This window comes from Microdochium trichocladiopsis, assembly GCF_020744255.1.
Source record: "Microdochium trichocladiopsis strain MPI-CAGE-CH-0230 chromosome Unknown B0I36scaffold_10, whole genome shotgun sequence".
Classification (NCBI taxonomy): Eukaryota; Fungi; Ascomycota; class Sordariomycetes; order Xylariales; family Microdochiaceae; genus Microdochium; species Microdochium trichocladiopsis.
Window position 1 is genome coordinate 2630319 of NW_025763553.1, and position 14047 is coordinate 2644365.

At 54.1% G+C, this 14047-nt stretch overlaps 6 protein-coding genes across 6 annotated transcripts; 3 read left to right on the plus strand and 3 right to left on the minus strand.

Annotated features, from left to right (window-relative positions):
• Positions 1 to 33: 33 nt before the first annotated feature.
• Positions 34 to 1209, plus strand: B0I36DRAFT_32902 (uncharacterized protein). Its single transcript, XM_046154664.1, has one exon. It carries the CDS (start codon positions 506 to 508, stop codon positions 884 to 886), a length of 381 nt encoding a protein of 126 aa, XP_046007750.1. The 5' UTR covers positions 34 to 505; the 3' UTR covers positions 887 to 1209.
• Positions 1210 to 3300: 2091 nt separating this feature from the next.
• B0I36DRAFT_276234 (uncharacterized protein) lies at positions 3301 to 4429 on the plus strand. Its single transcript, XM_046151391.1, has 2 exons — positions 3301 to 3597; positions 3763 to 4429. The coding sequence occupies exons 1-2, from the start codon at positions 3486 to 3488 to the stop codon at positions 3981 to 3983; spliced, it is 333 nt and encodes a 110-aa protein (XP_046007751.1). The 5' UTR covers positions 3301 to 3485; the 3' UTR covers positions 3984 to 4429.
• A 920-nt stretch (positions 4430 to 5349) lies between these two features.
• Positions 5350 to 5988, minus strand: B0I36DRAFT_252255 (WD40-repeat-containing domain protein; the record flags this gene model as incomplete). The annotated part of the gene is made up of 1 exon (XM_046150675.1): positions 5350 to 5988. The coding sequence occupies one exon, from the start codon at positions 5986 to 5988 to the stop codon at positions 5350 to 5352; it is 639 nt and encodes a 212-aa protein (XP_046007752.1).
• An 877-nt stretch (positions 5989 to 6865) lies between these two features.
• Positions 6866 to 7265, minus strand: B0I36DRAFT_252665 (ubiquitin-conjugating enzyme/RWD-like protein; the record flags this gene model as incomplete). Its single annotated transcript, XM_046150702.1, has 2 exons — positions 6866 to 6982; positions 7011 to 7265. Coding segments are annotated over 2 exons (372 nt in total), but the record flags the coding sequence as incomplete, so codon positions are not given.
• A 725-nt stretch (positions 7266 to 7990) lies between these two features.
• On the minus strand, positions 7991 to 10758 carry B0I36DRAFT_232232 (uncharacterized protein; the record flags this gene model as incomplete). Its single annotated transcript, XM_046149148.1, has 4 exons — positions 7991 to 9446; positions 9505 to 10071; positions 10117 to 10141; positions 10221 to 10758. Coding segments are annotated over 4 exons (2586 nt in total), but the record flags the coding sequence as incomplete, so codon positions are not given.
• Positions 10752 to 12926, plus strand: B0I36DRAFT_252482 (uncharacterized protein; the record flags this gene model as incomplete). The annotated part of the gene is made up of 2 exons (XM_046150689.1): positions 10752 to 11762; positions 12021 to 12926. The coding sequence occupies 2 exons, from the start codon at positions 10752 to 10754 to the stop codon at positions 12924 to 12926; spliced, it is 1917 nt and encodes a 638-aa protein (XP_046007755.1).
• Between the last annotated feature and the right edge of the window lie 1121 nt (positions 12927 to 14047).

A 14047-nucleotide genomic window follows, 5' to 3' on the forward strand; every position in this document is an offset into this window, starting at 1 on the left:
CCCTTGCACGATGTCTGCTTGAACCTTTCGACAGCTTGCTGGTACACAGCCTCCATCGCTCCGAGTCTATTGCAGGCCAGCTTCTGTACACTTCGATAGCTCTTTGCTCAGCACAGGTGCTTCGTCCAGGGTGGCTGCACGTGTCTTCGCGTCATTCCCCACCTTCTGGAAACCCTCTCTAAACGCGTGCTGTCCAGCGCCACTTCACGCGCCTCAGACGCCGTCCGTGGATGCTTGGGACCTCATGCCCCTCGTCGCCAGCCGCGAGTGGAATCGAAGCCGGGCTCGAGTAAGGCTGATGTGAAAAGCTGCAGCAAAGTCAGAGAGGTCGTGGTGCCGGCTGGACCACCGCCATGCAAAGCTCAGCAACGTCGCCGCCCACGGCATCCGGGGCCAGTTCAGCACCCGTCCATGAGTTCATCTGCCTGTTCACACACGATCTCCGCCGCAAGCAGAAAGATGGCAGGATGGCCGCCTCAAATACCACACGCACAACAGTCGCGTCATGGTTCATGACGAGCAGGGCAATACCGTGGGAGATACACATTGGCGCAAGGACCATGGCCTCGAAATCGGGGAGGTGCTTACTCTCGACCGTGGCGGCATCATCGTGGAAGTCGGAGACCTGGTAGTCACCCGAAATCAGGATCTCTCCGAGCTCGTCGACAAACGAATAAAAGAAAAGGTTGACCGTCTAGCTGCAGCGGCCGCCCGAAGACCAAATATCCCCCGACCGCCGGCCGTGGGCTTGCCTACACCAACAAGGTCGCTGTACCCTCAGACAAGTGCAAAACCTCTACAACAGGTTGTTGGAACCCCAACAGGTCACCACGGGCGCGCGGACCTGCACCACGCCTTTGTGACCCATCTCGGCCGCTCACGATAGCGTAGTCCGCCTATGCGTGTCCACTTCCTCAGGCACTCTATCAACCGGCCTGAGGATCGCCGACATCACGGTCTCACGGCCGAAGTGACCGGCCACTGCCAGGAGTTGAGGCGTCGAGGCCATGGTGCCCACGTGAAGTCAGAACAGATCCAGTGGATCTGGATCGAGGTCTAGAATCACTTCGAATTGGGGTCGCACAATGCAGTGGCCAGCTCCACAAACTCGTCGTCGGCCTTCGTGTCGTCATCCCACGTTCTCGAGTAGCTAAATCAAAACCGGACAACTGGTCCTTGAGTGCTTCCTTAAGGTACTGGTAGAGCTCCTTTAAGAATGTGAGCACACAGTCCTCTGCCTCAGACTGCTCCGAAACAGATCGTTCCCACAAGCTTACCAGAGAAGGTCGGAAGCTTCTTGACCAAATGTAAGCCATACTGGCCGCCATTAGAGCCAATTGTGTGTCAACGTACCCGACCACTCAGTGGGGATACAGTCAGGCATGTAGTGGTCGCCATTCATTGCCGTACTGGCCGCCATCAGACCCAGTATTCGCCTGCGGGTCTTGATGGGGACTGACGACGGGTGGAGATTTTGGTGGCCAGCCGGCAACATTGCGGCAGAATTTGGTACGTAACCCGTTCGGCTGCCTGGGGCCTACAAGAAGGGTGAGGAGTGTCGGTCCTTGGTCCTAGAAGTAGAGATAGAACCGTTGGGATGGGCGATAGCTCCGGTCTCTCTTAATCACAACCAAGGGGCTAGAGTCACTGATGTAGCCGCCCATTCCCTGCAAGTGGGTAAACTGTTCCGGTTCAACGCACATGGGGGTCGCTGGCGCTGATCGTCCTGTCTGGGTAGTCGTTCGCAACCATCCAGCCAGAGCACCGTGGGTGTTATCGGAGTCTCACCGTATGCTGGTCAACCGCTGTACAGATAACTCACTGACTGCCTCCTTCCGCCAAAGCCCAGCGTATCTTGATCGCCTCGAGCGGCAATTCCAAGCATCTTAGTGATGGCTGATGTACCGAAAAGAGAAGCTCTAGGCGGCCCCGCGTGATGCCAAGCATTAGTGGCCTGCAAGTGGGATACGGGCATGAAAGTGGTGACATGACTCCAGAAAGGCATGGCCGCGCGGAGGCCCCGGATGGCGCGTGATCCTGCAAGAGGATGGCTGGGGTGGAGGCCGCCGGTCAGAAGGCAGGTCCTTGACCGATACGTTCTCGGGCATAGCCGCGATTCCACACGGAATGGCCGCCTCGTAGCGCCTGACAAGGTCGTCCCAACTGGGAGTCAATCCCATTACCTAGGGTATCATTCATTGAAGACAGGCAACACGCTTCCGCGGCTCAGCAAGGGGGCCACAATCAAGCCATCGTTCATCAGGCTGCTCGCGATCCTCTTCAGCATCACTTATGGTGATGGATCCACAATAACACTACTCACACAATGCTGAGTCACCACCTGCCAGGCATCTTCGCGGCTAACGCTTGTAACAATCGCTCCCTTGTTATAAGCAACATTCGTAGAAATGCACAGCACCAGGGAACACGTCGGTACTTACAAGACCACTTGTACATGGAGGTGAAGCACCCTCGGTTGATGATGAAGGGATGATTGGCTCGGATGCAATGAAGATGATGCATGCCCAGGCCCACTTGACGCTTGGACCATGCACCTACCTGTCACAGCATGGCTCTGTCTTTGCCCCTCCCTCCTCAATCATTACGCGAAAAGGTGACGGCGCGCGTAATAATTCGCTCTCGTCCCTTGTTCTCCAGACTTGATTAGGTCCTAACTTTTAGTCACGAGCGGTCGGACATACGGCTGGGACGCATCGAACCCGGGCAAAAGGCTCGCCCTTAATGCACCGAGCTACTTTAACAGCCGACTACTCCGTACCAATTGCTCCTCGGTTTCTTACCACCCCCGCACCCTTCTTCTTCCCCGGGCAAGGTGAGTGGTTTTAACTTTTACTTGTGAGAAACAAGCTGCTGGCTACAGGTATTTTTTTTATGAGGGATATTGAATACTAGCAATGCTGTTATGACGCAGTTTAGCGTGTTGCATAGCGTGCCGTTTTGGCGATTCTCGTGGCTATATTATGTGCTTTTTAGGGGGGCCCGCCACTGAGCCACTCTAATGGGGGCTGCCTTTCGCCATTTTTCAAGTTCATCAGCGCAGAACAACAGATATTTAGAAAAATATTATATCAAAATGAAGCACGAATCAAGGAGATTACAATGACATTATTTGCATGCTATCAAGCATAGTATCTGCGGAGTTTATAGCGGTGTCATCTTGAATGCGTTTTGGTGTGGGTTCCAACGCCGACAACGGGAAAAGCGGGGTCGGCGACCCACCGCCCATACTAAAACTGCCACTTGGTGCGAGTGACGGCCGGTGACGTCATGGCTACGTACAGCTCGACCACCCTTCCACCAGATGACCAGATGACGGGGGATAGAACGACCCACAGTCGGAAAACTCGCCCAAGTTATCAGACACGGCTGTTGAACAATACTTGGTGTCTTGGCATTATTTCTTCATTGGCAACTCAACCTTTCTTTAAGAGAGCTCTTCCCGCGTAGTAGCTATCTCGCGAGCCATGCTGACCAGCCCCGCCGTCGGCGGCCTTCTCGCCCGACAATCTACCCGCTTGGTCGGCGGCCGGCGACTTGGAACGAGTCCCAGGATGGGACTGACAGAGTCGTTTAGCCGTGAGTATTTTCTCTACTGTATCCTCGCTCAAAGCCAGCAATCACAATGGATGGCTCGACGCGGTTTGTCCCTTGGCACCCATGACGCCTAGTTACACACTTACATGCACGTCCAAGATGTTACAACAACTAAGATGCACAGTTCTAACCACAAAGGCCTGGCAGAAGACCCCGAACGCAACTACGAGAAGCACAAACAAGACTCGCTCGAGAAGCAGAGGCAGGGCAAGGGCCACTGGAAGGCCGAGCTGGCGTCCGACAGCGAGGCGGCTGTCAAGGCCGACCGGGCTGCCAAGCCGGAGAGCCCAGCTGATCTGCAGGAACGAACGAAGTGGGCTGCCGAGGAGATCAGCAGGCATGGGACGAGCATGCGCGATGGCCTCTGAAAGAAGGGGTATCTGGTGATTGTTGGACGCTCGGGCGGTTCGTCGATGGAGATGGCGTGTCCAATTTGCTTACGCGCCTAGGTGGGAGTAACTCTAACCATTGCTCAGCAGAGAGGCATGATTGGGAGTAAAGCGGACCCATGTACCGAGTTAAAACGGGACAAGAAGGCTGTATTATTATGACCCTAAGTCTAGAAGGGATGGCTGAATCAAGGCATTCGTCCTCGCTAACGCGATAACGCGATAGACCTTATCGTCCATGTAGACAGAAGTAGACTCCAGCTGGGGCACTGTCCCTGTTCTGGATGTCGGCATGCTGCTCTCCCACCCCTTCTCGTCTCCATCAGTTGCACAACGCCAACTTGGCCTCCTTCCATAGGCCTTAATTCCGGTACGTCGACGTCAGGTTGACCACGCTAGTCAGCGTGTCGGGATGTTCCTCTCTCAGCACTTTTGTTCTTAGCTCGACAGTTTCTAGCTGGAGCCTCTCTGCATCCTTCCATTGACTTGGTAGTGAAACTATCCGGCGGCATGGTGGATAAAAGATGTCTTCGCCCCCACGTGCTGGACCACGTCTCACCTCAGACGCTGGAAGCCTGTGCGCACAAACCTTGTCCCCTTCACCATAGGCCAGCAGCCTTACGCCCAGCTGGAGAATCTCTCTCCAGGCGGCTCCGGCTCGAGCCTTCCAGACTGGAAAGGCCTCCGCTCTTGTGTAAGTGTCAACTCCAGCCCCTGTGTTCCTATGCGGGTTCTCCTCGATACCAGCGTGACTGAAAGCTACTTGCACATGCCACACAGCGACTACATGGACGGTTCCACTAGGGTGGACTGGGACTTTTTAACGACGTACAGAGACTTGCAAAACCGCCGCTGCGATTCACATCTCAAAAAGAATACATGCACGATGTATATGCGCTAGGGTCTCACGCCAAACCGTATTCAGCCATTGCACAGTGCCAATTCTCACCACTTGGTCATTTGCTTGCGCTAACCGCATAGGGGCTATACTGTTGTCCCATTTGGATGCGAGGCTTGCCTGACCCGGCCACCGGGCATACTTATTCTTAGTTCAGTCCTGACGGCACTGTACAGGTGACAAATGCAGACAAGACCATGAAAGTCAAACATCGCGGGGGCCAAATGACCGCCATTTTATCAAGCCTGGTTGCCAAAATGTAAGCAATTTAAAATCGGACTTTTCTAAGACTAACTACCGTTGATCCGGCTCTAAATTCTTCTCCGGATCTTCCCAAATCTACATGTGCCAAATCCTTCTACTATGAATGACCTCCCCACCCGAGACCCTCCTATGCGAAGACATGAAAATTATAGATCATATAGGCCATGCTCGAAGATGAAGTCGTTAGCTACTCGGCGACGCGACAATACTACCAAGCAGACTCGTAATCACGCGACGAGACAACGTCAGAGAGGCATTCGTGGCACCACCGTTGTGAAATACGATCAGCGCACCAGACACAAACAAGATCTGGTCTTGGTAGTCGGGAGGGATGGCGATAAGATCGTGGCCGTCGAGCTGGATCCAGGGGCCTCGAGCAAAGAGACAAGGATTGGAGACGTTCGCTGTAGATGAGATAGTCGCGGAGAGCGAATGGGGCAGCAGAATCACTCCACGATCAGTCTTGAGATGGATGTCACAGGAAGAGAAGGCGATTGAGCGTAGATTCGGGTCGATTGGAGGCATGTAGAGCTCTGGCCTTGGAGTGTCTGTGGCCGCTTCTACGGCCGTATCCCAGACCCGGACGGTCCCGTCGCGCGACGCCGACGCCACGAGCCCGCCGTCATGCGAGAACGCCACGTCCATGACCCAATCAGTATGGTCCATCAGCGTCGACCGCAGCGTGTCAGTGGCTGCATCCCAGAGCCGGACGGTCTCGTCGTGCGACGCCGACGCCACGAGCCCGCCGTCATGCGAGAACGCCACGGCTTTGACCCGGTTGCCATCCTTCAATGTCTGTAAATGCACGCTCCAATCCTGCATTACGGTCGGTAAAGGTCGATCGATCCACGCCGGAACATGACCTATATAGAGATGCCTAACAATGCTCTTTCCTGGACTGAAAACTAGTGCCGCGCTGTAGATCTGAAGCGGAGCCGCTTCAATCGTCGAGCCGTGGGAAAGCATAAACCGCCTTGCATGATACACTATCTGAGAGAGTCGACTGCCGTGTTAAACCTGTGAGGGCGGGCTGGCTGATTGAGCGTTACCCTCGTTCCGGATCGCCTTTCGCTTCATTTCGATCGGAGCTTACGGAAGAACCCGTCCGTATTCTTCGGATATTGCCATGACTTATGGATTTCGTTACTTTGTATTTGCGCAGGGCTTGCTCGGTTGATCCGGGAGTCTAATAGCCGGACCAAAGCCACGCTTTCAGAAAGTCGACCGATCCAAGCCAATACCTCGAGCCAGAAGAGGGAGTACGTCTCGAAAAGATCGAGAATTGCCTGCATGCCATGGCTCAGATCCGCTTCACTCTTCAGCGTATGATCGATCCAGTATCGGCTAGCATACTGGACAGAGAACGGAATAGCCTGATTTATGTCCACTGCCGACATTTCATCAACTTTCCTCCCGGGATATTTAGCACCGCTGATGTTCTCACGTAGACAGCTCTTTAGCAGTTGAAGGCTTCTCTTGACCAGCCGAAAGTGAGCATCTTGAGCGTCGATCCAAATCATGTCCATAGTACATCTGTTCGCGTCAAGCACATAACAGTTGAGCCCATCACCCAGCTCTATGTAGATAACAGCGTCTGGTCGAGCAATGACTGTGATTAGTTAGCCATGGATAGCTCAGACAGCCCCAGTGGCTATCACAATAAGTCTCAATCCTGGAGGACTGGAGTGCGATATACACGTCACAATGCATATCTAAGCGTATAGTCTCTGGCTATTTGGTAGAAGCGAGCCCTGTCCCGCTGCGCCATCATAGCTGCCGTGAAATGGGTGTTTGTGAACTCGGGTGCAGAGGCAGGCTGGTCAAGAATATCCCGAACCATCCACATCACTACGCGATGTGAGCAAGAATATACACAATGATACGCTTCCCGCGGGCCGGTTCTTACCTTTCGAAAGGGTGATTGCCGGGCTCCAGCCTCCGGAAGTGAATCCACTCCTGTCCTGCAGATTGTACATGGACAGTGTGTTACCGTCGTTGACGAACGGGTGGAAGATCCTAGTTCTGAAGGTCACTCTTGGTGGTTTGAAGGGGTAGTCCTCCGGTATTCGGATGTCCACCAGAAATACTCCGCCTTCATAAACTGTGTTCTCCTAGGGCCCTTGTCAGTATTGTGTCTGGTTGTGCATCCTTCGTTTGTTCACTCACAAGTCCGAACACGACACCTTCAAGAGAGGACTGAAGCCGTCGTTAGCCCAAAGAATCGGTTAGTATGTGAGCAGTGATATTACCAGGCTGCCACCAATCGGCACAAATACAGAATAGCGGCACAGGCCTTCGCTACTAAACGGGCGCTCTGAGAGGTGGCTCAACATTTCAGCGATTTCTTTCTTCATTCGTTTCTGGGGACCCCCAGAAATGGTTTGGCTGGTAGCCTCGATTTCGCGATTCAGCCTATCCTTGACTGTCGTTGACGGAACGTGCAACCGCTGACTACCACCTCCCTCCAGGATCTCAATCATTTCATCATGGCCACAGGAGAAAGCAATATCGAGAGCGGTGTACATCGAGTCGGTATCCAAAAGCGGCTCTAACCCAAGCAGTTGTTGTTGACATTTCCTGATCCCAGCCTGCAGCGGTGTGAAGCACGTAGCATTCGCGCTGGCGCCAGCTTGAAGGAGTAATGACGCCACCCTGCTGTGGCCTTTAACTGCCGCGACATGCAGCGGTGTCTGCCCGTCCGCATTGACGCTGTTGATGTGTAGTCGCAGATCGATGCACGCTGTAGGCAATACAGGGTCGCGCCCAAGGTTCTCATTGTCAGGAAAGTCGTTTTCCACTTGAAACCGCGAGCTGAATTCCGACCTAGGAGCAAGCAAAGGATGTGGATGTGTCCTGCCGAAGCGGCAAGATGGAGCAAAGTGTCCCCGTGCCTATTCTGTGAGGCTATCGCGGCGCTGCGGCGATGCAACAACAACATCGAGGTGCCTTTACCTTCTCTAGCTGCCACGTGGATTGTGCGATTGCCCCCAAAGTCGCAGGCTTCCATGTTCGCTCCGTGGTCCAGCAAGCACTCGATCATGGCATCATGGCCATGCTCAGCAACGATCAGGAGTGGCGTCCTACCGAGGGACGCCTCCGCGTTGCAGTCTGCACGAGCACTGAGTAGCAAATGCGCGACAGGGACATTGCCGGCGTTCGCAGCCGTGTGGAGCGCAGTCCACTGACTCTCCGCTGTTCGAAAAGAAGGGTCGGCTCGGTTCTGCAGTAGGAATTCGACCATGGCCTCCTTTGCGGCACTGACTGCATCGTGCAGTGGGGTCCGGCCGCTTTGAGCTGCAATGTCCACCGCCACCCCTTGCTGGATCAGCACTTGGGCAACAGAGATGTGGCCTCGCGTGGCAGCTTCGTGCAGAGCCGAACGATCGTCAAGAGAGAATCGCGTGGCCTGAGCGCCATGGTGCAGGAGCAGACGGACCACATCTGCGTTGCCTTGTTGTGAGCTCACGATCAAGGCAGTTGAGTCGTCCGACGCCAGCTGGTTCACATTGCACCCATTGCTTAGCAGACGTGTGCAGATTGTCACGAGCCCAAATCTCGCCGCCAACCAAATACCAGGCGCATATCTAGGCCGGACCTGGCTGTATGCCTCAAACTTGTGTTCGGGCAGAAACATTGCTTGAATGGACGTATTGACGTTGCCGGTACGACCTAGAAAATGCAGTATTTGGCCCTGGACGTCCTGCTCGGCTTCCGCATTGCCTCGAGCGTGATGGCCCCAGTTCTGCGAACTGTATTGGAGCAGCGGGTGTGCCTCGAGTCGAGCGTCCATATTCGCGTCGGAAGTACAATAGCCCGTTTCGAGCATGGAGAAACCAAGATATGTGAGGCAGACTCGAGTGAGGTAGATCTGAGGGTTTCGATCCTGGAAACGGAAACCACGACCCGTGAGATACTCATGGAAGGTGTGGTGGAGGAAGCGCACGAGTTGGCTTTCCTGGTCAACGGCTACGATGCCTGCACAGGTTGAAAGCGCATAAGCCATATTCGGTAAGGCTTCGGGGTCGGCGTCCGTTTGGCTCAGATCCACGGCAAGAGCAGCGCGAACCTCTTCCAATCGCAGCGGCCGCGTCGCACATAAAATCCACGTCAGGAGTTGCTGCACTCGAGACCTCCTGGTGGAGTCCTGAGATCCGATCCTCTCCATAAGCTGATCAAACACTCTCCAAAGGTCCCCTGAAAGACTATCTATGGCGTTGCGGATCCCTCGAATGCTGTCTTGCCTTGCGAGGCTGTCGACGTGTAGTCTGGCGAGCAGAAAGCTTTTGAAGAACACCGTTAGCCTTAACCACTCTCTCCGCCAGGTCTGGCAATACTTACATCCCGCCTGCCCCAGCAGATACCGCCTTATGAATGGCATGCCGTAGTGTTGGTTCTCCAGCAAGCAAATTGTGGAGCAGTGGTTCCCTAGCGATCCTGCTATTCACAAATTCCTCTATGTCTGTGTTACTTGCTCTCAGCTGAAGATCCTGGAAATTATCAACGTAGGTGAAAGTCCCCTTTGCGTTCCGAGACGTAACCAGTATGTTTAAATTGGATTGAAGTCCGTGCAGGACTTGCAACAGCTGAGCCCCGACAGCGGCCAAGCTCTCATCGATGGCATCGATGACGACAAATACCTGCTCGTAGAGACTGAGTGCATCTGCAAGAGCATCCGTTGCTTCCCGCACGCTGGGTCGTGTGCCCTTGGGCTCGTGCTCCGCATACAACCCTTGGACGAATTGGCTGATGGGAGAGTTGTAAGCTAGTTGCATCCAGATTGCCGCCAGGATGTTCTCGGTTGTCTGATCGCTCTGCTCCTTGTAATTGAAGTAAACCGAAGCAACTCCTATGGATGGGTTTCCTTTGGACCTCTCATGCAGGTATTGGACAACGACAGATCTATGACTGTTAGAGAGTTTATTGCAGAATTCGAGGCCACAAACAGCTCACGCTTGTATTGTCTTTCCGACACCAGCTATTCCCCATCAATACATGATCTTGGTTAGCTTGTGTTACCTCATCCAATTCAATAACATTTGGAGAGCAATACATACGGCTTCCCCGGCACCATAGGCTCGCTCCTGACGTTGCCAGCCACGACAGGAACTCGGACGAACCGAAGAGCTCGTTGCCTGTGTTATCGAAACGCCTACTGAAGATATCATTCTGTGTGACAAAGAAATTGAGCGGCGATAGCCACTTGACAATATCTACCTGCACCCTGACGGGGGCTGGCTTGCCTCCAGCGCTCGGCATGACGTCGGCAGGAGGGATAACGCCAAGGACCTCCTTGGCAAAGGCTGCGGCCGCGGCAGCTGCGTGTGGCTGCCAGGTGTCGTTCTTGTGTGAGTCGGCATAGTCGCTGATGCCGCGGATGACAAGGCATGGCATCGAGGTGGCAAGCCCAGCCGCCTCCATCTCGAAGCAGAGGACGCCGCCCAGAGCCAGACTGATGCTGTCGCGGGTCGCCGCGTCTTTAATGACCTGGTTCCCGGACGCAATTGCGCCGTAGTGCACGACCATGCCGCCGTTTGTTGGTGCTCGGTCGGCCCGCTGCTCGAGCCTGCTATTGTCGCAGTCCCGACATGTCGGCCCGCCCACATGCCAAAGCCGACGTTCTCAGTTGTAGCGACGGCGAGCCCACCACACTAGGCAATGACAGCGGCGCCCGGCGGAGGGATTTCTTGCACCTCCTCTCAAACGTGTCCCACGGTTCAATCTTGGTCACGACAACAGATAAGGACACTGCACTGGCCCTCGGCATCAAATCCAGCGACATTATGCCCGTGAGAGCAATGAGCGCAGGCCCGGCTGTGAAACTGCTTCTGAAGAAACTCGGCGACCATGACCAGCATAGCAAGCAGGATTATATGGAGTTGGTAAAAACACTAGAGTACAATCCGCTCGCAATCGTGCAAGCGGCAGCGTACATACGCCGACGCACCCTACCCATCTCAGTCAACGCCTACCTGCAAGAACTGAAACGGAACAAAACGTCTATAGGAGCTCTTTTCCAAGAAGAAAGTCATCAGTTCCGACGAGACTGCAGTGCCTCAGACTACATCAAAGCCTGTTGGAGGCCCGTCCTCGAGTTCTTGGAGCCGAGCTGTAAGGCCTTAACGTCAGCAGCTGCTCTGCTCTCTTTCATGGCATTCTTCGATCGCGATCACATTCCGAAATCCCTTGCTGAGTCTCGAAGAGGCGAGGCCGACGAGAGCGCCGTGACCAAGTCTGGCCAGGGCTACCAGAGCGACCTCCAAACGGACGAGCCACCGCCACTTGGAGATGGAGGCAATCAATACTCCACCGACGACTCTGAGAGGGACGTGCAGGATCTGCTTGACGCGGGCCTTATCGCTAAGAGAGGCCCCGGCGTGTTCTCGATGCCTCACCTCGTGCAATTGGCAGTAAGACACTGGCTGAAGGACAACAGACATTTTGAATACTTAGAATCGCAGTTCATATGCTGGATGGGTCGGAATTTCCCAACGGGGCGCTATGAGAACTGGGACACGTGCAGACGCCTCTACCCACATGTCCAAGAGGTGGCCCGGCAGCGCCCTATGGACCCAGAATTGCTTGGAAAGCAGGCACAGGTGCTTTGCCATGCCAGCCTGTACCAGCTAGAAATGGGCTATCCCGACCAAGCTATAGAGTTCGCCGACCGGTCTCTTGACGCGCTGAAGGTGCACAAACCGGAAGACCGTCTGGTCTTGGAGAGCAAACATTATCTCGGCAGAGCCCAGCGCAATCTGGGTCATTACCAGGCGGCTGATGACACATTCTCCGATCTACTGAGAACCTGCAGTCAGTATCTCGGCCCCGATGATCCTATGTTCCTAAACATTCGCGAGGATAAGGCGACGAACTTGGAGTCTCTGGGGAGTCTGGAGAGTCTGAACGAGGCAGCAAAGCAGATGGAAGAGGTCAAGGAAGATCGAGACAAATATGGCGGGCCTGCAAATGCCCACCCCGCTGATATCATCGGCTGTGATGCGAATCGGGCCACACTCCTCCGACTACGTAACGATCTGGAGATTGCTGAGCAGGTATATCTGAGCGTCCTGCAACAAGCCAGGGAGACTTCTCTCGACCAAAATCATCCAGACATCCTAGCAATTGAGTGCGAGCTGGCCACTGTATATCGAGATCAAGGAAGATTACAGACAGCAGAAGGGCAGTTTTCAAAACTGCTTTCAGTGTGCACCGAAATACTCGGCGGAGATCACCCTCTCACCCTTAATTGTAAGGCAAACCTGGTAACAACATACTTACACTTGAAGGAGTGCGCACAGGCGGAAGAGCTGGGCGTCGAAGTGGTTAACCTTCGCCAATCCAGACTCGGCAAAGAACACGCTGACACCCTCAGGAGTGAGTTAAACCTCGCTAGTGCATACTATTTGCAGAACATGTGGGAAGATGCAAGAAAATTACAGGTGCACGTGGTGGAAACGTCCAAGCAGAAGTCTAAAATCAGTGATCTCATCGGGGATAGCATGGAGGATCTGGCCATCACGGAGAACTATATGGGCCATAAGACTAGCGCCATCCTCCTCTTACAGGACTCTATCACAGTCCGCTCCATGCAACCGGGCTCGAGGAAAGAAGACACAATTTGGGCTCGGAACGTTTTGTCTGAGTGGCACCGTCAGCTACTGGAATCAGGTCGCCAGCGGGCACAGAGGAAAAGAGCAGGTCATCCAAGAGGCAGGTCCAGGCGGATCAGGTTGAAAAAAGAGAATGATCCTTCTGTACCATAGACAGCCATTCCTGGACAATAGAGGGCGGTTTTCTATCTGACAGTCAATCCTTTATTTGTTAGTAGGGCGTGGCAAGATGCCACCATAACTACTTTTTACAGGTGTCGGCCACCTGTTTTAGGGAACAAAACCCGGTTCGACGGAGTATTTAAGAGTGCCAGCTTAGGAATAGGAGACTCTTGGCGTTATGATCAGTAAACTTAATATCATGCTTCGGACGGCATGTAAGACCACCACGCTGGCGCCTGAGCCTATACTTCTCGGCCGACTTCGGCTTTGCAAGTATCTGCAATAGCACAGGCGACGGCAACCTGGCTTGGCCTTCCTTGTACGATGAACCAGCTACAGCGCGGAGAGATGCACTCATACACAACGTCCGAGAAACAGATAGTATCATGAACCAAGACAGATGCCTATGCTCACCCACTCGTCTCCTCCATACACAGTTTCTGTCGCCGAGGAGTAACTGGGTACATCACTTTCCGACACCTCCTTCCCAGAATCAATAGATACCACGCGGACGGAACATTCTCCTGCCTATTACCACACGCTAAAACTCATTATCATCAAGCAGGCAACTACTGCCTCGGGATTTCCGGACCCCGTCAAGCCATCCTCGGAACAGACCTAAGAGCTTTCTTCCATCACCGATCTATCATATCGCGCGCCAAGTCGAGTCTGTCCGGAACGTCGTTTCCCGCCTTACCCGCCTTCAGGCCTGTCCTTCCCTTTCAACATCAACTTGATCATGGGCATCCAGCTGTGACAGGATCTCTTCGGAGCAAGAGGTCATCATCCGCCGCGGCAAGTTTGACATTGACATGAAAAGGGTGGAGGACCAATGAGATATGGAGCCTCGATAAGGCTTACCCATGTAGATAGGCGAATGGTCCTACGTCAGGTCAGGCTTCCGCCATCACCAACACCCCCGGGCGACAGGCGCTTCAGACATATTATGTCACTCGGGCCAAGTGCTGAGGGTGGCCGCCTCATGGGCCCTCCCTACCGGCGGCACTGGGGATATTGGCAGCAGCATATCGAGTGAAGCAGCCGGGAAGATATGTTCAACAGCGAAGGCGCTTGCAGCAGGAAGCATTCGCTGTGCAGCTGAAGCGGATCAA